The following is a 27,001-nucleotide window of genomic DNA, read 5'->3' on the forward strand; positions in this document are numbered from 1 at the left end:
ATTTTTATACCAACTAGCAAAAGAGGATTCTTGGAGCTACAAGTTTGGTATTTCAAGTTTTATTAAAGCTTTTCTAGATTTTCCTATTATATTTAGATTATTAAGGTCTCTAGCACATGGCAAGGGGGGGATACTTTCTTTAGTTTATATGGTATATAAACCACCCCTCCCCTCCTCTATCTCTCTTTCTTTCTCTATATAGCTTTGCATGTATTAGGTTAGGTTAGTGGGAGATTGTTTACGCTCCGATCTGCACCGATCTCTAAGATAAGATCTGCTCAAATCTTAACAAAAACTAAGTTACTTTTGAAAAGGTAAAGAGAGTGTGGTCGCTTAAATTATAGGCTCTGAAAAATCCTAGATCTATATATCCTTTTTCTGAGTCCATTGGCAGCGCTAGCTCCAAATTCGTATTTTAGTCTAGAAAACACACTTCTAAATTTAATTAAATCTAATGATGAATTAATTTCCAGAAAAAAATAAAATAAATAAGAAAATTAAATGAAGAAAAATCAACTGAATTAAGCAAATACATATATACTTACCCTTAGTGCTATTTGTTTATAATTATGTAGGTTCTCCCTTTTCATTCTTCAAATGCTCGTGATACTCTTTTATTCATCCTCTTGATTACTCTGGGTTTTCTTTTTCCAGGACTCTTTCTTGAAGGACAACCAAAAAGAAAAAATGAGTGGAATTGATATTTCATGGAAATGATCCATTTTGCTGCTAAAGAAAAAAAAAATATACGAAACTTTTAGATAGAGAAACTATATCAAATTTCAAAGAGAGAAAACACATTAAAATTTTAGAGAAGGAAACCGAGAAAGTGACCAATGTGATCTTTTACCGGGGAATAAATTTTTTTTAATAAATATACTCCTTTAGTTTTGGCAAAAGATCACGTACAACAAAATAGCAATTTCCTATACTTGAGAATATAAAGATGAAACTGTGTAACAATTTCATATACTTGAGAATATAAAGATGAAACTGCGAGAAATAAAAGTGGAGATTGCCTTATACTTGAGAATATAAAGATGAAACTGTGTAACAATTTCATATATTTGAGAATATAAAGATGAAACTGCGAGAAATAAAAGTAGAGAGTGTCGGAGATTACCTCAATCGGGCTTATTACACCCCACACTGAGTCACTACCATCCTCACTCAATCTCGACTAGGAAAACCAGGAAAGCACTTCAATGAAACCCTTATACTCTCACAAGACCTATAGGATCAAAACCCCCCTTATGCTCTCACAAGACCTATAGGATCAAACCCCCCCTTATGCTCACCTTTAGGATCAATCCCCAAAATACTGCTTCAAAAATTCATCTTTCACAATTTTTCCCAACCCTAGGCTTAGATCAAATTAGAGAGAGAAATGGTTTATCTTATGCTCACCTTTAGGATCAATCATCAAAATACTGCTTCAAAACTTCTTCTTTCACTATTTTTCCCAACCCTAGGCGTAGATCAAATTATAGAGAGATATGGTTTATCTCTAGGTGGGGCCCAATCCCCAAAATTCTACTTCAAAAATTCTTCTTTCACTATTTTTCCCAACCCTAGGCTTAGATCAAATTAGAGAGAGATGTGGTTTATCTCTAGGTGGGGCGTGCCCCTTTGATGTGGTTTATCTCTAGATTAAATTAGAGAGAGATGTGGTTTACCGTGCCCCTTTAATGTGGTTTATCTCTAGGTGGGGCGTGCAACTTTGATTCAATCCCAGGATAGTTCAAATAGAGATTGATTCAATTATATATTGATTCAATCTTAGGCTTAATTCAAATTAGAGAGAGAGGTAGTTTATCCTAGGCTTAGTTCAAATTAGAGGGAGGTAGTTTATCCTAGGCTTAGTTCAAATTAGAGAGAGAGGTGGTTTATCTTAGGTGGGGCGTGCCCCTTTGATTGGGCTAAGAGAGAGACAAGGTAGTGGCTAGAGAGAGATGGGGGACATGCCCCTTATGAAGAGAGAGATGATAGAGGTGGAGCATGATTAAAATGAAAGGGGATGATCCTATTTATAGAGAATTGGGTCTAGGGATTTCATTGCTTGCCTCACAAGATTAAATTTGAACCGTCGATCATGTGGGGTGAGAGATTTAAGCCATCCACTCTAAATGGGTTATCAACAGCCCTTATCCCCTTTTTCCTTTTACCATTATCCTATTAAATAAAAAATAATTAAAAAAAAAATAATTAAGTAATAATGTGTTATCCAAAATATATTTATAAGCAGACGTTTTAAAAAATTCCACAAATCCAAGAAAGAGAATCATGGATAAGCCTCCCCTCAAAATAAAACATATCAACAAACAAAATATTTTTTTAAGCAAACATTTTAAAATATTCCACAAATCCAATAAAGAGAATCAGGGATAAGCCTCCCCTCAAAAGGTAGCGTGCCACCCATGGGATAGGCTCTCCTTCTAAACGTGGTGTGCCACCCAAGATATGGCATCATGGACCCACCTTCTAGAATAAGGTGGGCCCATGTGCACAATGGGCCCCTATAAAATTACATGTTTTTAAAAAATAATAAAAATGAAATTTAGAATATTTCTTGAATATTTGAATCATTAAAATCAATATCTTTAATTTTATAAACCCAAATTTTTTATATAAAATATCCAGAGATTTATAAAAATTCAAATAATAATCCTAAAATAATATTTACCATAAAGGAAACATAATTAAGTTAATTTGATGGGAAAATGATCCATATGGTCAAGGAATTAAATCAATAAACATGTGGCACTCCACCTTCAACTGTGAACTAGCTTTATCGTGTCGACCCAGTATTGCCCATGACCCATAGTCCAAGCAGGGGATCATTGGCGGGTCACCAAAGTCTAACCGATAAGCTAAGGGATCACAATCTCAATCTGTGGATTTCAGGTTCTCCCTTAGAGACGAGTCAACGTCACCTAAACCTGATGCGACCACAGCTAAAGTCTGACCGATAAGCCAAGGGATCACAATCTCAATCTGTGGATTTCAAGTTCTCCCTTAGAGACTACTCAATGTCACTTAGACCTGATACGACCAAAGCTCTATAACGCATAGGAGTATCTATCGTACATGCATACGTTTCACCCTTAAAACCCTTAAAAGTGGCTTGATTTTGTAAAACGATCTATCAATATGCATGTCGTGTGATGGTACATAGATAAAGCTTTGGCTCCCATCTCTATAGGTCACCATCACACACGGGTCACACATTCCCTCGACTCACTCATCCAGGCATACTCCGACCTCATCAAGGGATGACCCTTTAGAACCCTCATCGGTTTATACTCTATGCCTAGGTAATATGGGTTTTTCCCCTCCCACTGAATTCATGATCCACTATATCAAATATTTTATTACAATTACTTATAAGGCATTTAAAGGCCACATAAACTCAACATAAACTATATCAAAGTTTAGAGAGAGAGAAGGTATATGAAATTTATGTCCTAGACTTATATTTTCAAGTGTTCATGAATCGACCAAATATGTGCAACTTTAATATTTTATAATCCCTAGCTGAAAGCTTTTTTTCATGGCATATTAGGGATCTCTTTTGCTAAAACTGTAATTTCTTGCAGAATTTTGAGAGCAAAGCTACCATTTATTGCAAGGTTCGCACAACTTTGTAGAATAAAATAAGAAGAGAAAATTACATTAATATTTGTTATAGTTTCCATTATTACGGCTCTATCGAATAGTTTCTGTTACTACCACTGTGTCTATTTTTTTGTCAAAACGGAAATTTTAAGAAAGATGATTTGAGCTTTTTCGATTGTGGAACAACTGGATTCAAAGTATTTTCAGTTTGTTCAACAACCGAAAACGTAAAACGGGGCCAATTCCAGTTTTTGAATAACCAAAAATTTAAAATTTTTGGTTCTTCAAGAACCGAATTTTTTTCTCTCTTGTGGGTATGTGTATCCTCTCTCTACATTGCATGGGTAAAAATGATTTTTTTTTTTAATTCTCTCTCTCCTCATCGTCTTTTTTTGGGTAAGTTCATAATCCTTGATATTTCTCCTAAATTTAGGGGTTTAAACTAGCTGTTCCCCCTAATTATATCAGATATCCATGAGAGAGAATACGCCACAAGATTTCTCCTAATCTTAATCTCATAATCCCTAAAATTTCTCCTAATCTTCTAATCTCATAATCCCTAAAATTTCTCCTTAATTTAGGGGCTCAAACTAGTTATTTCCTTTCATTTTATCAGATAACTATGACTTCAGAGAGGTAGAGAAAATATGCCACAAGAGAGAGAAAACATTTGTCAGTTCTTCAATAACCTAAATTTTTGGTTTTTCAACAACCAAAAATTTTAAAATTTCGGTTCTTCAATAATTGAAATTGGTGCATTTTCGGTTGTTGAATAACCGAAAATACTTTGAATTCGGTTGTTCAACAACTGCCAAAGGGTAAAATCATCTTTTTTTAAAAAAATTGTTTTGACATGAAAACAACGGACACAGTGGTAATAACGGAAACAATTCGGTAAAACCGTAATAATGAAAACTATAATGGATATGTATGAAATTTTCCTAAATAAGAATGCTTGTTTTTATTTTCGATGATAATGATACCATCATTGTCTGCAAAGAGACCATTTTATCTTTGGAAGCGAGTAGCATGCAGTCCACAAACTTAGACGTATAAATGCAGGCGGCCTCTTAAGAATTTTTTTTGAAATAGAATTTGATCCTAATTTTTAGTGAGTATATTATCTTTAACATGAAAATTATTAATCTGTAAAATAAATAATTTTTAAAAACCAAAAATTTACTCTTTGGATAAAACGTTTGAAATGTTGATTTGACCTTTTTTATATATGACTATTACTTAAGGAAATTTTGTTTGGTTGCCGATGTAGAACACCGACTCACATAGGAACAGATGCGGGCTTGGCCATACCAAACAATTTTCCTTTAACTTTATAACAAGAGGTCACAACTATTCTCACTCATAAATATCAAATTCGATAGCTGGGGATGAGTTACGAAATTCGATAATTATTTTTTTGGAACTTTCTGCTTATTCAATGACAGTCTTACAACGACCTATTTTGAAATTTAAGGGACGAACAAATTGTGAGTTCTAGTATAAAAGGCAATGGAAAAATTTTATATAGAGTCAAGGCTCTAAACAATCAAATTAGAGCCTGCTTCAAAATTTTCACTAAAAGAGGTTCTTTTCATGCCCAAATATCATCAAAGTGATCATCTCGACATCAAGATGCATGGACATGAGAAAAAAATGGATTTCAAGTGTTGGAAACAATACATTTGTAATGCATTTTTTGACAGTCAATTTTCAAGATTTTCAAGTTTTCATAGATCTGCTCAATATACACTATTTTGTAAGCTTTAAGTTTTATATTTAAAGATGAAAATATATTTTAAAGCTATCACAACGATTTTTAATATTGAAAACATATTTCGGGATACTATTTGAAGGTGGGCTTTACTTTGATTGTTTAGAGCCTCGGCTCTATACAAACCACACCCAAAAGCCATTGGCCTCCTTGTGTACCATTTCATAAAGGGTGCAGTTGGCATATGGATGCATCCGTAGTTGTAGAGGTAAGGTCACCTTCAAATTTTATTATGATATATAATTTTATGTAGGATTATCTCAAAATCTATTTTTATGTCTAATTATTAAATTGTAAATTTTAAAAATGGTTAAAATCAAGTAGATCTATAAACATACAAAAATCTTTAAAACGAACTGCACAGATAATATGTTGTAAGATGCACTATTTCTCATACTCAAAATCTTGCACTATTTCTGATACTCAAAATCGTTTTATTTTTCATAGTCATACGTCTCTATGTCAAGATGATCAATCAAACGATTTTTCAACATTAAAAAAACCTTTTCCGTTGGATTTTTTGAGGTGCATCAGGAGCTCTACATTATAAGGTTGCAACCATATATAACCTTTTTCCTTTCATAAATGCGAAACCTTTTGTATTATATACATGTATATTGAAAGTTTGAGGTCAGTGTTCTAGGTGACCACTATAGTCACCATCCAATGGCATATATTGAATCTGGGTTGACCGATCCAATGATCATGATTATATTTTGTATTTGAATTTTAATATTTTTATAAATTAAATTCATTTGAAATTTTGAGTGTGTACTTTAGAAAAATTGGTGAATCTAATAAACATATTAAAAGAATAATTTATAAAAGATAGGCCAAAATACCTCTGAAAATTATAGGGATATTTTGATCAATTTAGTTCTAGTGAATAATTTTTAAAATTTTTTTATTTGATGTGTCTTGATGAGAAGAGCGGACGATACAAATTTCTAGTGATTTATATTTGTAGAAAATAATTCAAATATGAAATACAATTTCGATCGGCCCATATTCAATCTGAACCATTGGGCTTATACTATTTCATCAACTAGTGGGCTAACAAGATCTTTTCCCATATAAGGAATTTGTGCGTGAGGGGACACACTTCTATGATGGATGGTGTCCCTTGACGCGTTCAACATCCATCTTGTTAGTGGATGATAAAATTGATATTGTTAAAATAATATTAGAAAGATAAAAATTTCACTTTTTACTTTTAGGGTTCTTTTTTTTCTTTATCCAAATTTCTACTTATCATATTTTCATTTCCTAAAACGTTAATTCCTAGGATTGGACTCAAGTATTGGTGGTCACGGTAAAAGATGTCAATATGATATCTTGAGTTCACCCTTCCCCTTGTGATATACCCAAAAAATAAAAATAAAATTAAAATTTTAAAATTCAAAATCGATCTCTAGATTTTGGAGAGAACTCATTTAAATAAGGATGCGGTTAGCATGCGGCAAGCCCGCACATGTAGAAATGCGGGCTTGGTAATAAATATGGTTTTTAAATATAATTTGATTCAAATTTATAATATTTAACATCATGAATATGAAAAAATGAATAAATTTTGAAAACGAAAAATAATAATTAACCATGTGATTAAAATCCAACTTTAAGTCATAAACATAAATATAGAGAGAGAAAGAGAGAGAAGAGGGGGGGGGGGGGGGGGGGGGGGGGGGGGGGTATATACCATATAAACTAAAAAAAATATCCTCATTTGCCATGTATTAGAGGGGGGTAGGGGGTTATATACCACATAAACTAAAAAAAATATCGTCGTTTGCCATGTGTTAGAGACCTTAATAAAAAAAATCTAAATATAATAAGAAATTCTAGAAAAGCTTTGAACAAAACTTTAAATGCCAAACTTGTATCTCCAATGAACAAGTGGTGTTAAATATATATTTAGTAAACAAGTAGTGATTAAATCAATTTAGTTGTGACTTCATTTCACATGCCCTTGTTATTGTCAATTGTGGGACGGGTATTTTTAAGTGATAAAGAGAAAAAACATAAAAAATGGGTAGGAAGCCTCAACATCAAAAGAAAGAAGAGAGAAGTTGCCCCTTTTTTCTATTTTAACACCACGTGTTCAATGTCTTTTCTTTGCTGCTCCTTTCTCCATAATTTCTTTTGATGCTACGGCTTCCTAACCCCTTTTTATAATTATTTTATTTTATTTTATTTTATTTTTTATATACAAAGTCTACTCCACTCAAGAAAAGAGCCTGAGCCTAATTGGTGAGGGCTTGATCTAACAACAACAGTGAGTCTATGCTATAGACTTATATTTTTCAAGCGTTTATGAATCGACCAAATAATGCATTATTTGAGGTGGGTTGTAAAGTTTGTACATTTTAAATGAAAGCCCGTAAAAAGCACTCAGGAGCCAGGACAAGCTGCACATAAAAACACTGATTTTAACCTTGGGTTTAAAGGTCAAGCTAATCGAGTCCATACTTTCAGATTAGATTTTATTTTTTTTAATTAAAAGCTATGGAAAAAATTTATATAGAGCCAAGGCTCTAAACAATCAAATTAGAGCCTGCCTCAAAATTTTCACTAAAAGAGGTTGTTTTCATGCCCAATTATCATCAAAGTGATCATCTCGACATCAAGATGCATGGACATGAGAAAAAAAATGGATTTCAAGTGTTGGAAACAATACATTTTATAATGCATTTTTTTACCGTCAATTTTCAAGATTTTCAAGTTTTCACAGATCTGCTCAATCTACTCTATTTTGTAAGCTTTAAATTTTATATTTAAAGATGAATATATTTTAAAGCTGTCACACAGATTCCCAATATTGAAACCATATTTTGAGACACTGTTCGAAGGTGGGCTTTACTTTGATTGTTTAGAGCCTCGGCTCTATACAAACCACACCCAATGGCAATTGGCCTCCTTGTGCACCTGGGCTTTACTTTGATTTGTTTAGAGCCTCGCCTCTAAACAAACCATACCCAAAGGCAATTGGAGGTCCACACAATTCCTTTCATAAATGCGAAACCTTTTGCATTATAACAGTGGAGGTCCACACATTTTCCTTTTGCTTTTAACTGCTTCATCTGCATTGCAATTGGAGGTCCACACAATTCCTTTCATAAATGCGAAACCTTTTGGATTATAACAGTGGAGGTCCACACATTTTCCTTTTGCTTTTTACTACTTCATCTGCATTTGGCATCTAAGTCCATATTATCATGACACCAATGAGCTCCTAAATAAAGCCCTCTCAATTGAGCTCTTTCATGCTCATTTATCCATACTTTATTGTATTATATTCATTAGCACCCACCAATGTATAAGACTAATCATGATTAGAGCTCAACAAGCTAACGGTACGTAACAAATAAAGTAAACACACAAGGATGGTGCTATTGGCGCCTATATTTTCACTATTCCAACATAGTTTATGGGTGGAAAAGTCAGAATGAAGGTCTTTTACAAATTCGACCCATGTTTTGAATGAGCATAGGATGATTAATAATGGAAATTGAATAATATTTTCACCGATGCACCCTACCACCCATCCCTCAAATGACAATTACAATGGCGTGTGGAATGATGTTTAAAAAAATTGGTTTAACACCACTACTTCTTCCTCCTCCTCTTTTCTTTGCTGCACCTCCTCCCTTCTTTTCTATGCTGGTTCCAAACCACTACCTCTGATTCTTCATCTTTATCGCTCTTTATATGCAGAGACTAATCTATTGCATCATTAAATACCATTGTGATATCTTTTTGTGAGCAAGTTCTTGAACCAAAAACTCTTACTCCCCTTGGTTTTCTTGATCTTCTTGACTAAATCAAGGAGTGTTCCTTCTATTCACCCTGCTTTTTTTGATATTCTTTTCGGCTGAAACAGAGAGATTTCCTTTTGTTCACCTTGGTTTTCTTGATCTTCTTCTCCACCAAAACGTAGAGCTTTGCTTTGTTCACCTTGGTTTTGTTAATCTTCTTCGCCAAAAGGACACTTTCCTTCTACTTGGTTTTCTCGACCAATTGGGCTTTTTACAAGGTGCTTTTGTTTAGTGTCCCAAGGCTTGTGGCTAACTGAACTATTTCATTGTGTTTGCCTCTCTTTTGCTACCATCAACCATGGAAATTGCTACTGTCGTGCTCCAAATTTTGAATATATTTTTGGAACCCATCACTCGACAGCTCGGATATCTCTTCAAATGCCAGGAGAAGGTTGAGGAACTGAGAAATAAGAATGAACGACTTAAGGTCCGAATTCTTGATTTGGAGGCGAATATTGAAGCAGCAGAAAGAAGTGGGAAGGCAGCCACGAGTGAAGCACAACAGTGGTTCAATAGGGCACGAGAATTGGAACGTGAAGCAGATGAAGTAGTTGAAAGATACAACGAGAACAAGTGTTGCTTCGGAGGACTCTGCCCAAATTGCCCCTCCAACTACAAGTCAGGTAGACGAGCAACAACGAAACTATCCCAAATCACTACTCACATCAATCTAACAAATACTGTGAATTGGAGCATGGATCGACCACCGCCGGTGGGGAGGGAGATGCCTACAGCTTCAATCACAGGTCAGTCAACATTTGATAAAAATGTAAATACGATCCTCGAATGTTTGAGTAACGATGAATTGGGTGTGATTGGCATTAACGGTATGGGAGGCGTTGGAAAGACAACTGTCATGCTTGAAATCAACAATCGTCTATCGCAAAATCGAGAATTTAAGAGAGTGATATGGATCACTGTGTCAAAAGATGTAAATATAACTAGAATTCAAAAAGAAATAATGACAAAATTGGGCATGAATGTTGAAGATGAATATATGATTGCAGAGAGATTGTTTTTTGCTTTGAAGGAGCAACGATTCTTGCTTATATTAGATGACTTGTGGGAAAAGCTGGATTTGAATGCTATAGGAGTACCTCGCCCAAACCCACAAAATAAATGTAAGATTATAATAACCACTCGATCGTTAATGGTGTGCAATCGGATGGAAACTGACCTCAAAATTAAAGTGGATGTTTTAATAGAGGAGGAAGCATGGATCTTGTTTCGTGAAAAAGCAAGAAATGTGGTAAGTCTCCCTTCCATAGAACCCATCGCTCGTAAGGTCCTCAAAGAATGTGGTGGCCTACCACTCGCCATCATCGTAGTCGGTTGTGCGATGAGAGACAAGGATAATGTGCATGTGTGGGAGAATGCACTGAGAGCTTTACGGGAAGCAACAATGGAGATCGAGGGCATGGAACGTGAAGTGTTTGTGCCATTGAAGTATAGTTACGATCAATTACAAGATGAAAACATCAGGCAATGTTTCTTGTATTGCTCCCTATTTCCAGAGGACTACGAAATTGAAAAGAATAATTTGGCTGGGAGTTGGATGTGTGAGGGGCTCCTAGGCAGAGTGGATAGTGTGGAGGATGCTAGAAACAAAGGCCACGGTCTAATTGAAAAGCTGATCGACTCATGCATGATAGAGCAAGTTCCAGGATGGGATTCATACGTGAAGCTTCATGATGTGATCCGAGATGTTGCCATACGTATCGGCTCCACAAGAGAGGGTGGGGGTTTTATTGTGGAAGCAGGATTGGGACTGAAGGAAGCACTTAGGGTTGAAGAATGGGGAGAGGCCCAACGTATATCGTTGATGCGTAATGAAATAGAGAGACTTCCAAATCGGCCAGTGTGTCTGGTTCTCACGACATTGATACTCAGAGAAAATATAAATTTGAATAACATTCCGGAGGGTTTCTTTGAATGTCTAGAAGCCCTAAAGGTTCTTGATCTCTATGGAACTGGCATAAACTCTCTGCCACAATCGTTATCCAACTTGAAGGATCTCCGTTACCTTTCTCTATACGATTGTGAGAACCTAGTCGACATTCCTCATGTAGGACAACTTCAGCAACTCCAAGTGCTGGATTTGTGCAATACCAAAATCAAAAGATTGCCAGAGGGGATGGGAGAACTAGCCAACTTAAAGCTTCTAAACCTACGAAAGACTCGTGATCTTAAATCCATAAAACATGGGGTTATATCAAGGCTATCATGTCTGGAGGAGCTGAACACCATGAGCAGCGGATACGTCGATTGGAAAACGATTGGGAGAGAAGAAATTAGCACTGAAGAAGCATGTTGGGAGGAATTTGAAGAGTTGGAGAGCTTAAGTTCATTACGGATAAGCATCAATGGGAATGGCCCATTTTTTAACAAAAAACAATGGGATCGAAAGATATTTGATAAGATAGAAGCATTAGAGGTAGTAGGGTGCCAAGTCTTGACTAGTCTTGAGCAACTACCGCCCATGAAAAGGCTGGATGAGCTGTTTATTAAAAATTGTTCTCAATTGGATTTTGTTGGCCTTGATGTTGTTCCCAGCTTGAAGAGATTGGAATGTTTGAGGCTCTTGGATTTGAGAGTTGTGAGGAGAATTTGGAAGGGAGATGGAGACCGTCATCTTCTCAATCTCAGATATTTCACTATTGAAGGATGTGATGCATTGAAGAATGTGTTATTGGCAAATGTGGTACAATGTCTCCCATGCTTAGAAAAAATGAAGATACGTTGGTGCAGTGGATTAGAAGAGATAATTAGTGGGGGGCAGGTAGGCCAAAACATCACCCTCCCCAAATTAAAAGAATTGAAATTATATGATTTGGTGAAATTGAGGAGTATATGTGAGATTGCGATCACATGGCCTTCATTGGTGAGAATATTTGTGAGAGGTTGTCCCGAGTTGAAAAGGCTCCCTTTGGGTCTCCGAGAAGCAGAAATGCTAAGACTAATTGAAGGAGAAAAAGAATGGTGGTCGGGATTGGAATGGGAAGATGAGCGTACCAACTCTACTCTCCTCCCTCTCTTTGTAAGAACAAGTGTAGCAAAGTGGGAGTGGTTACAATTACATTAGCAGCTCAGCTCAGCTCAGCTCAGCTCTGCTCATGAGGGAGGATTCACCCGTGAGGTAGGTAAACCTCCAAGCCTATAACTGGAAATCCTCTCTCTCTCTCTCTCTCTCTCTCTCTCTCTCTTCTTGAGCCCACCTTCATGCCTATTCTCTCTCTCTCTCTCTCACTCATAAACATGAATGGTGAAAGCCAGTATATGAAACATCGTATTAGTGGGGCAGATGGCCACCCAATGATCTCGTATTGAACCGTCGGATCGCCAATCAAGATTGGTTTGGACTCATCTTCTCATATTTGGATGCTTGGACCTGCCTAGGTCGCGTCTGGGTCTAGATCTGGCATGGACCCTATCGGGTTTTGTCGGACCGGGTTGAGTCGACCTGGTAGGAAAAAAATAATTAATATATATAACATATATATTTTCACTAAATTTTATTTATTATCATTTTGACTAGAATAAAACATATATATTACATAGTATAGAACTTAATGTTTTTAAATTTTTAGACCCGGGTCTGGGTCCATGTAAGCCTAGCTAGGTAGGTTCCAGATCTGGGTTGGGGTCCAATTGACACAAAACCCTACCCCACCCATAATCTTCGTATCCTATAAATTATAAATATAAGTCATAGCTCAAGAACCCACCCAAAAAGGTTGTCTTTAATGTTTGAAATTTTTTCAAGTGATCATCTCGACCTCAACATATAGAACTATGAATAAAAGATTTTAAGTCATAAAATAATGTATTCTATAACAAATTATCTGGACCTGTCTATTTCCAAAATGGTTAGTCTGCTTAATTCTTGGAACTTTATCGTTCGTAGTTACAGGTTAGCATACATGTATTTATGTCAAAACTAGGTCTACATAAATCGATGGATTGCATGTTATAATTTGATGGAGCATGATGAACCTATTGCATTTTGAATATTTATAATCACATACTTATGTTAAATAGACGTGACTTGTGTAATTTTGTTTACATAGGAATATGTTTTTTTTCTTTTGTATTCATTGTATAACAAATGTAGGATCACATTCGAGAGTTATTTTTGATGTGATGAAGTGACATTATATTAATACACGTATAATAATCACAAAAAACTCACGAGTGAGTGAGTATGGGCAGGCCACAGGTTCGGGTGCGTGTACATAAAACACTCTCTCTATCTTATGTGACATCTCCCTCAACCAGTCTTCTGGTGAGTCCTAATCTTCATGCTAACAAAGAAGTCCATAAACATATCCCTATGTGTTTATTTCTCTCCATTACTATAAGAGAGATTAATCTTATATCTCTATCTCAACCCTTTTTTTTTTTTTTTGTGAATCTTTATCCTATTATTAATATTTATCTTATTGGTAATAAAAACAAAGCTTTAATTTCTTGTCTCTTAATCTCTCTATCTCAACCTTTTTTTTTTTTGTGGATCTTTATCCTATTATTAATATTTATCTTATTGGTAATAAAAACAAAAGGAAAGCTTTGATTTCTTGTCTCTTTCCGCCACTTTCTAAAATTCTAGGGAGTAGAAAAGCAGAGAATCCTCTCTCTAAATCAAGAGTTCAATTACTTGGGAAGCCGGATGGTGAAGTACAATATTACTTTAACATGAATTACTTTGGAGACAGGCTTGTTTTAGAGCAGCAAGTGAGTCGAATAACTATTTGGCAATTTTCATTCTTTTCTTTTTTTTTTTTTTTTCCCTGTTCGTATATTGCTTGGATGATCTTTAGTTTTTTCAGGTTCCCTTCTTGCTAGCCTTTTTAGTTTCTGTTTTTCATGTACATTGCAGTTAGTCTTAGTGGTTGTTTAGGCAAGACTGGGATTTTGACTGCTTTTTTTTTTTTTTTTTTTAACATATTCCCACTCTCAGGTTTTTCATGTACATTCCGAGAGGATTTCGGGTTCGAGGGCATGAAGAGCCTCTCTCTCTCGCCTTCAGACCGTCTGACCTCGAGGAGGTGTGCCATTTGACAAGGAAGGGTTCTTTTGAAGAGGACAAGACCTTCTGTGCTTTTGCTAGGAGATTGGCTCAAGTCGATCGCATGTAGGGAATGATGTGTCCATTCCATGATTTGGATCAACACAATACATCTTAAATTAGTTTAAGGGGGGAATAATGATATTATCACTGTTGCCGCGATCTAAGTGTTTAGTTAGATCGATTGACTGGTTCCGGTTTTGGGCATTTTGGCAATTTTGGCAATCGATTGGTATTTAAAAAAAAATTCAAGAAAATATATATAAATTTTAAAAAATAAGGAATTGTTTTGTAATGTATTTCTTTACATTATGGTAAAGATTAAAAATTGTTTTGGTCCTACTTTTTATATTTTCCGATCTTTTTCAGAAAATTTGAAAAATACTGCTAGGCACAATTCGATTCGTTAAAATCTATTTTTTCATTAATTTTCAACTACATTTTATTGTGTTTTGTTTTAATCATTTTTTATATACTTTTCATACTTTAGTATATATATTTTTGTATCTTTTTTATTTTTTCAACACTTTTTTGAAGGTTCAGGATTTACTCGGTTAGAATAGTTGAATTGGCCAATTTACCGATTAGGTCGGTTAAACCGTTTCCGGCCCCATGTGCAGTTAACCGTTGGGGTTCGATTTTGCTTTACGAATGCTGCCATGAACAGACATCAGCAATTTAGTAACTTCGTACGTATTTATAATTCAAATCTTTAGAATCTCTCAGTGGATTATGAAAAGGGTGCAGTTAGAGTGAGGCCGGTGCATTATGTTAAAATGTAATTTTGGCTTTGGGAACCCACCCCTACATGGCTTGATAATTTATTTCCGACAATGGGCGATAATTTATTTCCGATGAGCGTTAGTATTGTAATACTTAAAAACAAATGTTTGGAAAATAGGGCGATCTAATTGCTTGGTTAGATTGGAACCTGCCATAGGCCGGTTCCGGTTTTGCATAGTTTTGTTGATCAATCGGTATATAAAAAAAAAATTAAAAAAATGTATAAAAATCCATAAGAGTCTTTGGGGTTGAAACGATCGATTAGATGGTTCTTCTAAGCCTAGTAACTATATTTTTTTAATAAGTTTAGGAGTAATAAGTTTTTTTGAGGTTCGACTTTACTTTTAAGGTGAAGCCTAAGCCCTAAATAAATATTTTCCTTGAGTAATTGTACTATATTAATGAAAAATATGGTATTCTTTCTCTCTTCTCCTCAACTCATTTGGAGAGGAACTAGTGTTCTCTCATTTCGTTTCTTAAAATTTTCTATTCGTTTTAATATTGTAAACAGTGTTGGAAAACCTGGATTGGCCGGGCAGATCTGTCTCCGGAAAACTGATCCGTTTTGCCGATCTGGGTTTTCAAACACCATTATAAACACTGAATGCTAGTTTAGGGAACCGTTAAAAATGATCCAACGTTCCCATCTAAGAAAGCATGGTCAGTTTTATCGAGTCTCTTAGCCCATCAATCGAGTTCCTAGATTTTTCATATATTCGGGAGGTGATTGTGTATTTGGCTTGATCCAACTCGGTTGCGGTAGTTCATATGGATTCACCGGCAATTTTGATTTGTAGGGGTTCTCGAGCTACGGACATGGCCATAAAGACATCTATTATTATACTAATTTGTGCTGCAGGGGCAACCAATCAAGCTATGGTTAGGTTTTGTATTTCATTTTCAACATATCTATAATTGTTTTTAGTTTAAATGTAAACAAAAATTATATACATGTATATTGAAAGTTTGAGGTCAGTGTTCTAGGTGACCACTATAGTCACCATCCAATTGCATATATTGAATCAGGGTTGATCGATCTAATGATAATGATTGTATTTTGTATTTGAATTTTAATATTTTTATAAATTAAATTCACTTGAAATTTTGAGTGTGTATTTTAAAAAAATTGGCGAATCTAATAAACATATTAAAAAAATAATTTATAAAAGATAGACCAAAATACCTTTGAAAATTAGAGGGATATTTTGATCAATTTAGTTCTTGTGAATAATTTTTTAAATTTGTTTATTTAATGTGTCTTGATGAAAAGAGGGGACGATACAAATTGCAAGTGATTTATATTTGTAGAAAAAAATTCAAATATGAAATACAATTTAGATCAGCCCATATTCAATCTGAGCCGTTAGGCTTATACTATTTCATCAACTAGTGGGCTAATAAGATATTTTCCCATATAAGTAATCATGCGGGAGGGGACACACTTCTATGATGGATGGTGTCCCTTGACGCGTTCAACATCCATCTTGTTAGTAGATGATAAAATTCATATTATTAAAATAATATTAGAAAGAAAAAAATCTCCTTTCTATTTTTGGGGTTCCTTTTTTTCTTTATCCAAATTTCTACTTATCATATTTTCATTTCCTAAAATGTTAATTCCTAGGAATGGACTCAAGTATTGGTGGTCACGGTAAAAGATGTCAATATGATATCTTGAGTTCACCCTTCCCCAAGTTATATATCCAAAAAAAAAAAAAAAAAAATTAAAATTCAAAATCCATCTCTAGATTTTGGAGAGAACTCATTTAAATAAGGATGCGGTTAGCATGCAGTAAGCCCGCACATGTAGAATGCGGGCTTGGTAATAAATATGTTTTTTAAATATAATTTGATTCAAATTTATCATATTTAACATCATGAATATGAAAAAATGAATAAATTTTGAAAACTAAAAATAATAATTAACCATGTGATTAAAATCCAACTTAATCATAAATATAGAGAGAGAGAGGCGGCGGGGTTATATACCAAATAAACTAACTAAAGTAAATATCCTCATTTGGCATGTATTAGAGCAGGGGGGAGGGGGTTATATACCACATAACCTAAAGAAAATATCCTCCTTTGTCATGTGTTAGAGACCTTAATAAAGAAAATCTAAATATAATACGAAATTCTAGCAAAGCTTTAACAAAACTTGAAATGCCAAACTTGTATCTCCAATGAACAAGTGGTGTTAAATATACATTTAGTAAACAAGTAGTGATTAAATCAATTTAGTTGTGACTTCATTTCACATGCCCTTGTCATGTTCAATTGTGGGATGGTTATTTTTAAGTGATAAAGAGCAAAAACATAAAAAATGGGTAGGAAGCAGCAATATCAAAAGAAAAGAAAGAAGAGAGAAGCTGCCCCTGCTTTCTATTTAACACCACTTGTCTTGTTCATTGTCTTTTCTTTGCTGTACCTTTTTCCCTTCTTTCTTTTGATGTTACGGCTTCCCAACTCCTTTTTACCTTTTTTTTTTTTTTTTTTTTTTTTTTTTTTTTTTTTTTTTTTTTTTTTTTTATATACAAAGTCTACTCCTCTTAAAAAAAGTGGCTGAGCCTAATTGGTGAGGGCTTGATCTAACAACAACAGGGAGTCTACGTTCTAGACTTTCAGTATTGAAACTACATATGAAAATATAATTTACGATTATCACAAAGATTTTGAGTATTGAAACTACATTTGTCGATACTATTTAAAGGTGAGCTTTACTTTGATTGTTTAGAGCCCAGGCTCTATATAAATCGCACCCAATTCTGCTTGAGGTCTCCCATGGTGCAGTGCATCATTTGAGGTGGGGTCTAAAGTTTCTGAAGTCATGGGCTCAAGTCAATGTCATGTCCCCCATGGTACAATGTATTATTTGAGGTGGGTTGTAAAGTTTGTACATTTTAAATGAAAGCCTCTAAAAAACACTCAGGAGCCCGGACCAACTACACATGAAAACACTGAATTTAACCTTGGGTTCAAAGGTCAAGCTAACCGAGCCCACACTTTCATACCGGATTTTATTTTTTAAAATTAATTTCTGTGTGCGATTTATATACAAGGCATCAACCTTGTAAGGCGTACTTCAACATTACGTTGTTGGAAACATTTATGATAGCTTGAAAATATAACTTTATCTTTCATTGTAAAATTTGGAGCTTCAAAAGTAAAGGCCATACCATGCAGATCTACAAGTACCTAAAACTCTTTAAGATAGATCGGGTAGATAATGTGTCACAAGATATATTATTGATGTTCAAACATGAAATCCCATTTTCTTTCACTTTATACGTCCCAAATCCCATTTTCTTTCGCCTTATATTTTGTGTGTAGCTGGCTTTTCTCCAACGGCACGTTTGGTTGTGCGTAAATATTTTTCCAAGAAAAATATGTAAATACTTTTAACATAATATTTTTGTAAAATTTCTTTTCTCCATGCTTCTTAACAAGTTTAAAAAGTGTTGAGGGATGAATTTCATATATTTGGTAACTTGATTTAAATAAATTTCATATATATATATATTTATATTAATATTATTTCATAAATATATTAATATATACATATATTGTTTTATATTTACAATAATGTTCACACTATAAAGCATTTTATAATTGTATTCAATAACTTTTAGGTACTTATAAACCATTATTTTGTACATGGATCATTTTTTTAATAAGTATACTTATGTTATTAAGAAAGGTGTGACATCACTCATGTGGAACACAATAGTGGCATTTAATACTCCATGTGGGTGATGTCACAACCCTCATAATAACCAAAATTACCTTTAATAAAAAATATTGTATTACAATACAAAGGTATGTTAAGGTGCTCATACTATTGAGTAATTTATCATTGTACTCAACAAAATTTGGACACTTATATATATTTTTTTCGTACAGGAAGTTTTTTTTAATAATGATATTTTTTATCATTAGGAGAGAAGTGCATCATCTACATAAGGTGTGACATCATCTACATTGAGCATTAAATATCACTAGTGTGCTCTATGTGGATGACGTCATACCCCACCTAATGACCAAAGGGAAAGCTTTCTATGCTCCCCCTACAGCATAAAAGTTATATCCTCCCCTTTATCCAACCGTTCATCTTTTAATGGAAGGCAAATATTACCCCAATTACAATGTCACATCTCTACACTATTTTATTTTTAGTTTTTTTTTCTATAAACTATTTTGACGCTAAATTTTGGAACTTCATTCTTCTATTAAACTCGCACTAACGAAATATATAAAAAAATAATTTTAATAAAATAAAATGATCAAAATACCCTTAAAATTTTTAAGGGGTATTTTGGTCATTATTTTTTATCGAAAAATTATTGCTAATATTTTTTTATAGGTGCCCCCCAATAAGAAGATGGCACGTACCAAATTTTATATTTAAAAAATTTGTATTAAAAAAATTAAAAATAAAATACTTTGAGACGTCGAATCTAAGATCAAACGGTGAATGGCTCTTTTCATAAAAAATGGACAGCTAAATGGTAGGGGAGGATAGAACTTCTATACTGTAGGGGGAGCATAGGAAGTTTTCCCATTACCAAAAGTACCCTTATGAACAAAATACTCCATGTACAAAACAATGGTATAAAAATGTCTAAAATTTGTTGAATACAATGATCAATTAGTCTATAGTGTGAGCACCCTAACATAACCATGTATTTTATATTAAATATTAATGAAATATAATTTGTGTATTAAGTATATTATTTAATATAAAAATAAGATACTATATAAGGAAAAAGTGTAAATATGGTTGCAACATTAAAATGTAGAATTAAAGACGCACCTCAAAAATTTATTGGAAAAAGGTTGTTTTAATGTTGAAAAACCCTCTATTTAGATGATTAAATATGAAAGAAAAAAATAATTTGAGTCTAAAAATTAGTGCATCTTGCAAAACATTATTTAGACCATTCATTTTCAAGATTTTCATATATTTATAGATCTACTTGATTTTAACCATTTTTTAAGTTTAAAATTTTATAATTAGATATAAAAATAGATTTTCATATAATCTTAATAATTTTTTATACCAAAATTACATGATGTGATAAAATTTGGTGGTACGCCTTGGATTGTTTAAGGTTGCAACCTTATAGAAACCACACCCATTATATAACATCTATTACGTTGTAAATAGTGATTAGTGGAACCTGAGAAATACTTCCCCAGGGGTTAAGGTAATTTTTATAGTAAAATGTTTTACCCAGTGTAGGAAAAATGGAACCAAAAATATCAATAGGACATGGGGGTGGAAGTGGTTATTTGGTACTAACTAATAAACCGGCCTAACCAAGAAAGCCCTGGGCAGTAAAAAAATTGTTAAAAACAAATAAAAAATACAAAAAAAAAATCTATGAAAAGTATATTTAAAGCATGATTAACTAAAGCACATCAAAATAAACTTCAATAAGCTTGTTAGATCTCAGAGAGAGAACACGAAGTGAGGTAAAACTTTGGCTAATCCACGATGGTAAATTTCCCGATAATTGATTGTCACCAAGATCCAAAACCTCTAGCTGGGTACAATTTTTTAATGAGGATGGGATCTGCTCTGATAATGTATTGCCTCTCAACACTAATGTCCTCAAATTTTTAAAGTTTCCCATGGAAGTGGGAATAGGTCCCATCAATTTATTTTTATAAAAATGAAGAACCGTCAAACCCTTCATATTCCCTGTGGAATTGGGAATAAATCCTGAAATACTGTTATTGGAGAGATCCAAGATCCATAGATTTGGCATGACTTCTCCAATATTTTCTAGAATACAACCAGAAATTTGATTGTTTGAGAGATACAGTTGTTCTAAATTAGGAAGCTTGGCATAAGTCTCAGTTGTTGTCACCAGGTCATAGCATGCAACCTCTCGGATTGTCACTCTGCTCGTACAATGTTCCAAGAATCCTGGCAATAATTTCATGCTTTTGCAAATCTGACAGCGTAGGATTAGTTGAGGAGCTGATATTCAACATTTCAAATTTTTGTCCCAAACCCAACCTAGTATTTCCAGAAAAGTTGCAGTAGTTGTATAGAAGTTGAAGTCCTTGTGGGTGAGACGCAGTGTGTATTATTAATTGGCATTGAAATCTATTTGAACTTAACTCCATATTAATTATGGATTTAAGATTCCAAATCTCAGGAGGTTATTAGATAGGTACAAATCGTTTCCTATGGAGGGAGGGAGGGAGGGATCCTATGAGGTGGTTACTAGATAGATCCAATCCTGTAAGCATGGAAAGGTTTTCTATGGAGGGAGGGAGGGATCATGTGATATTGTTGTCATTTAACAATAAGTGAGTTAGCTTGGAAAGGTTTCTTATGGAGGGAGGGAGGGATCCTATGAAGTGGTTTCCAAATAGAAATAAGTAAGTCAGCTTGGAAAGGTATTTTATGGAGGGAAGGATCCTATAAAGTGGTTTCTAGATAGATCCAATCTTGTAAGCATGGAAAGGTTTTCTATGGAGGGAGGGCGGGATCCCGTGATATTGTTTTCATTTAGCAATAAGTAAGTTAGTTTGGAAAGGTTTCCTATAGAGGGAGGGAAGGATCCTGTGAAGTGGTTTTCAGATAGATCCAAATCACTAAGCATGGAAAGGTTTCTTATGGAGAGAGGGAGGGATCCTGTGAAGTTGTTTCCAGATTGATCTAAATCATTAAGTATGGAAAGGTTTCCAATGGAGGGAGGGAGGGAGGGGTTCATGTTAAGTGGTTTTCAGATAGATATAAGCCAGTCAGCTTGGAAAGGTTTTCTATGAAGGGAGGGAGGGATTCTATGAAGTGGTTCATGTAAGCATGGAAAGGTTTCTTATGGAGGGAGAGAGCGATCTTGTGAGATTGTTGTCATTTAGCAATAAGCCAGTTAACTTGGAAATGTTTCCTATGGAGGGAGGGAGAGATCTTGTGAAGTGGTTTTCAAATAGACATAAGTGAGTCAGCTTGGAAAGGTTTCCTATGGAGGGAGAGAGGGAGGGAGGGATCCCGTGAAGTGGTTTCCAAATAGATATAAGTAAGTCAACATGGAAGGTTTCCTATGGAGGGAGGGATCCTGTGAAGTGGTTTTGGCCCGGGGAATGTGCATAGAGTGGTCTTGTAGGACCACCTTAACGAATACTTAAATAATTCACCAATTTCTTTTATTTATTTTCCGTTGTCAAGAAGAAATTGCTTTTCCTTGTTTTATAAATATGTAGAGGTAGAGCTTTCCCATATATAACACATTTGGTTCACGTGATAATATTTTTATATGAAAAAACTCTCCTACGTTTATATGAAAAAACTCTCCCACGTGATTAGGTATGGAAGTTTTACACACTAATTAACAGTCAATTTGTGTGAAAAATGCATTGCGATCAATTGGTGTGAAAAACTCTCACACTTAATCATATGAGAGAGTTTTTTCATGTGAAAATATTTTCATATGAACCAAATATACCAATGTGATACACATTATAGTTTATAATCTCATGCAGCAAGGATTGCATTTCTACATTTGCAGTCCCAAAGGTATAAAGCATCCATCTTAAAGATGGATACAAATAGGCGGTCCATCAAAAACAATTGAAACTAATCATCCAAATATTTCCTTAAGGAAAATTGTTTCATGCGTGTTGGACCGCATTTCTACATATGTGGTCCAGAAAGTGAAAAGCATTCATCTTAAAGATGGATGCAAGTAGGTGTTCTATCAAAAAACAATGGAAACTAACGATCTAAATGTTTTCTTACTAGAATTATTATTTTTAGTTTTTTAAATTTATTTATTTATTCATATTCATGATCTCCATATTAGAGATTAAAAGTCCTTAAAAATTAAGTCTTTAAATCCATCTCAAAAAATAGATTTATTAAGAGCCCACATTTCTACATATGCGGGTTTGGCCGCATAGAAACGGGGTCCTTTTCTTGATAGAATTATTATTTTTAATTTTCAAAATTTATTTATTTTTTCATATTCATGATCTCTATGTTAGAGATTACACGTCCTTAAGAATTAGGTCAAAAAGTCCGTCTCAAAAATAGATTTTTAATAGATGACTCATTTCTACGTGGACTCATAGAAAATGTATCCTATCCATGTAACACTATTTATATGGTCATTATAACTCCATGATTATCAACTGCCCTAAATAGTTATGGAGGGAGAGTACGTATGTGAAATTCAGTTACTTGTAACCATATCCATATGGCTCGGTGAAAACTATTCCTTCCATCATCGTCCAACCCATTGATTGCACTTGATGAACTAAATGATGATACTTGTAACCATATCCATATGGCTCATATAGCTTTTTCCTAATGTAATCATTATCAACATTGATTTTGCTAATACTTTCTAGTCTTATAATCATATAGTATTAACTAATCTTTGAATCTCTCTTAAGATTTTCATCAATGCATGGTTCCTATAAGCCATTTTTTATGGCCCATATGATCATCATAATACTATGACCAAGGGTTTAGCATAAAGTAGAACTAGCGTTCGCAAAATAGAACCTGAATGGTTAACTGGACGTGGGCTTGGAAGCGATTTAATCGGCCTAACCGGTAAACCGGCCAATTTAACCGCTCTAATCAGGCAAGTCCAATGCGATAAAACAAGTGTTAAAAAAATAAAAAAGATACAAAAACAAATTGTATTAAAATGTGAAAAGTATAAAAAAGTGTGATTAAAACAAAACACACTCAAATGAAGTTAAAAATTAATAAAAAACAAAATAGATTTTAACGAATCGATTTATGCCAAAGGGTATTTTTAAAATTTTTTGAAAAATATGGGAAAATATAAAAGTATCATTGACCAATTTTTTTTTTAATCTTTACCATAATGTAAAGGATATTAAATAAGGTTAAAAAAATCGACTTGACCAACTCTTTTCTTTATAGAAAATGAAGAAAAAATTAAGTTATATATAATATAGGCCCTTTTTTTGTCAATTAAGTAGTAAATGGTGTATTGGTTAGTGGGTCTAATAAAAGAGGACTTATTTCAAGTTCAATTCGGGTAGGTAATAATTTTTTTGAATCAACGATAACTTAAAAAGAAAAAACGCAAAACGCTTAAAAAGAAAAACATATAGGGAGAATGCAAAACGCTTAACAAGAGCAAGTTCACATGCAATTTAACCGTCAACGTCAAAACTAACCAATAAACCATTCTAATATATGTGATATAAATTTGAAGTAGTACCATATCTAAAGTTTAAAAATATTGGTTGATCACCAAAACCGCCCAAAACTGAAACTGGCCACTGGCCGGTTCCAATCTAACCAGACGGTTAGCGGTTAGATCGGCCAATTTTGCAAACACTCATATCAAGGATTAATTTAAAACAAAAAACAACAAAAGAAAAAAAAAAAAAAATTCATATGTGCTTTATTCGTGCCTGTTAAAAAAAAAAAAAAGGGTGAGGTTTCAAGTAAGATGCACCTCAAAACTATGCTGAAAATGCAGTTTCGGTGCCACAAAGCCTTGCGATGATATAAAAATCTATTGTTGCTTCCAATTATGAAATTTAAAGTAAAAACTGGAGATGATCAAGTAGATCTATAAACATTTAAAAATATTGAAAAAAAGACGGTACATATTACGTGTTAGAAGATGAACTACTTTTAGGAATAAAAATCTCATTTTTTCATGTCTATGAATCTCGAAGTCGAGATGATCAATTTGAGGATTTTGGGGCATAGGAATAACCTCATCTAGTGGGTTTTTTAGGTGAACTTTACTCGTACAGTATAAGACCCGTTTGGATAGGAGGAAATTAGGAATCATAGATATTTGAAATATAAGGAAATCTATGAATTTTCAATATCAAGGATTTTTGTCATGGATTCTTCAAATTTCTTGTTTGGATAAACTATATACAATTCATAGATTCCTTGCAATCACTTCTATGTCCATTATTTGCTAACAAAACTTATAAAAAAAAAATTTATATATTTTCTCTCTCTAAAACTCAAAATTTAGGATAGTGTATCTATAAAATTTTTGAGACAGTTTCTCTATCTAAAATTCTATATGGTTTGTCTCTCTAAAATTTAAAATATTTTCTATCTAAAATTTAAAATTTGAAATTATCTATCTAAAAATTTTGAGATAATTTCTCTCTCTAAAATTTTTAGGTGCTTTACTCTCTAAAATGTAATATAGTTTCTCTTTCAAAAATTTTAATATGCTCTCTCTCTAAAACTTGAAACTAGAGATAGTTCGCCTCTTCAATAAATTTGAGATAGCTAATCTCTCTAAACAATTTTAAGTAGTTACTCTCTCTAAAATACGATATAGTTTTTCTTTCAAATTTTAAGATACTTTCTCTTTCTAAAAGTTAAATTTTGAGATAATTTCTCTCTAAAAAATTTTGCGATAGTTCTTTTTCTAAAAAATTATATGTACTCTCTCTCTAACATTTTATATAGTTACTCTCTTAAATTTTAAGATGCTTTTTCTCTCTAAAACTTCAAGTTTGAGATAGTTTTCTCTTTAAAATTTTGAAATAGTTTCTCTATTTAAAATTTGATATAGTGTCTCTCTAAATTTTGATATATTTTCTCTCTCTAAAGTTTAAAATTTGAGATACTTTCTCTCTCTAAAACTTAAATTTTGAGATAGTTTTTCTCTCTAAAAATTTCATATGCTTTCGCTATTTAAAATTTGATATAGTTTATCTCGCTAAAATTTTAATGTACTTTCTCTCTCTAAAACATAAATTTTATGATAGTTTCCCTCTCCAAAAATTTTGAGATAATTTCTATCTCTGAAATTTTTTAGGTAGTTTCTCTCTCTAAAATTTGATATAATTTCTTTGTTTAAAATTTTAATATATTTTTTCTTTCTAAAATTCAAAATTCAAGATAGTTTCTCTCTAAAACTCAAAATTCAAGATAGTTTCTTTCCCTAAAAAACAAAATTTTCTCTCTCTAAATTTTTTTGGCCATTTCTCTTTCAAAAATTTATAATAGTTTCTCACTAAAAGTTTAAGAATACTTTCTCGCTCTATAATTTTAATAATACTTTCTCTCTCTAAAACTTAAGATTTGATATACTTTCTCTCTCTAAATTTTTTTGAGATAGTTTTTATTCCTAAAACTTTTTACGTACTCTTTCAAAAATTTGATATAGTTTCTCTCTCTAAAAATTAAAATATTAGATTTTTCTCTCTTTAAAATTTTTGAAATAGTTTCTCTCTAAAAAATTGAGATAGTTTATCTCTCTAAAAATTTGCGTATATCTCTAAAATATGATAGTTTCTCTCTAAAACTTAAAATTTAAGATAGTTTCTCTCTCTAAAATTTTTAAATAGTTTATCTCTCTAAAGTTTTTGATACTTTCTCTTTCTAAAATTTTGACACACTTTCTCTCTCTAAAATTTTAACATACTCTCTCAAAAAGTTAAAATTTGCGATAGTTTCTCTTTCTAAAATTTTGAGATAGTTCATCATTCTATAAAAATTTGGTATTTTCTCTCTCTTTAAAATTTTAACAACTTTCTCTCTCTAAAATTTTAACAACTTTCCCTCTCTAAAGTTTTAACATATTTTCTCTCTCTAAAAGTTAAAATTTAAGATAATTCTTCGCTCTAAAAATTTTGAGATACCAAATCCAAATAGTCCAACCAAAAAGGCAAAACCAGCGATCAAACTAGTTCGATGGAATAAGGTTCCGGTCATTGATTCCACTCGTCACAGCACCGATTGGGTCCAATTTTAATAGCTTTGGTTTATATAGCAAATTTGAATAATTCCAAGTGAAGTATTTTGGATGAATCAATTTTTTTAGTAGCAAATGGCTTCGAGTGTTCCACGAAACGTTAAAAAAAAAAATCCTCGTTGAGACAAAGAGAAAGGATCACCACGCATTAATTGCCATATTTCATGAACGATGTTACCCTCAGTCGAGCATTTTTTTTTTTCTTGACAAAAAAGAAAAAAAG

At 33.3% G+C, this 27,001-nt stretch overlaps 2 protein-coding genes across 10 annotated transcripts; one reads left to right on the plus strand and one right to left on the minus strand.

Annotated features, from left to right (window-relative positions):
* The first annotated feature begins 8,783 nt into the window (after positions 1-8,783).
* LOC18423017 (disease resistance protein At4g27190) lies at positions 8,784-14,425 on the plus strand. Of its 9 annotated transcripts, none has more exons than XM_088871364.1 (4): positions 8,784-12,338; positions 13,408-13,480; positions 13,805-13,929; positions 14,156-14,425. In XM_088871364.1, the coding sequence occupies exon 1, from the start codon at positions 9,497-9,499 to the stop codon at positions 12,278-12,280; it is 2,784 nt and encodes a 927-aa protein (XP_088727490.1). In that variant the 5' UTR covers positions 8,784-9,496; the 3' UTR covers positions 12,281-12,338; positions 13,408-13,480; positions 13,805-13,929; positions 14,156-14,425. The 9 variants fall into 9 exon arrangements, with proteins under 9 accessions (XP_088727490.1, XP_088727488.1, XP_088727492.1 ...); XM_088871362.1 differs by having other exon boundaries at positions 8,784-12,334; XM_088871366.1 differs by lacking the exon at positions 13,805-13,929.
* Positions 14,426-20,454: 6,029 nt separating this feature from the next.
* Positions 20,455-21,771, minus strand: LOC148781428 (uncharacterized). The gene is made up of 2 exons (XM_088871073.1): positions 21,572-21,771; positions 20,455-20,950 (listed from the first exon to the last, which is right to left on the minus strand). The coding sequence occupies exons 1-2, from the start codon at positions 21,769-21,771 to the stop codon at positions 20,455-20,457; spliced, it is 696 nt and encodes a 231-aa protein (XP_088727199.1).
* Positions 21,772-27,001: the final 5,230 nt, after the last annotated feature.

The sequence above is a fragment of the Amborella trichopoda genome, chromosome 7, assembly GCF_054954075.1.
Source record: "Amborella trichopoda isolate Santa Cruz 75 chromosome 7, AtrichopodaSantaCruz75HAP2 v2.0, whole genome shotgun sequence".
NCBI classification, from domain to species: Eukaryota; Viridiplantae; Streptophyta; class Magnoliopsida; order Amborellales; family Amborellaceae; genus Amborella; species Amborella trichopoda.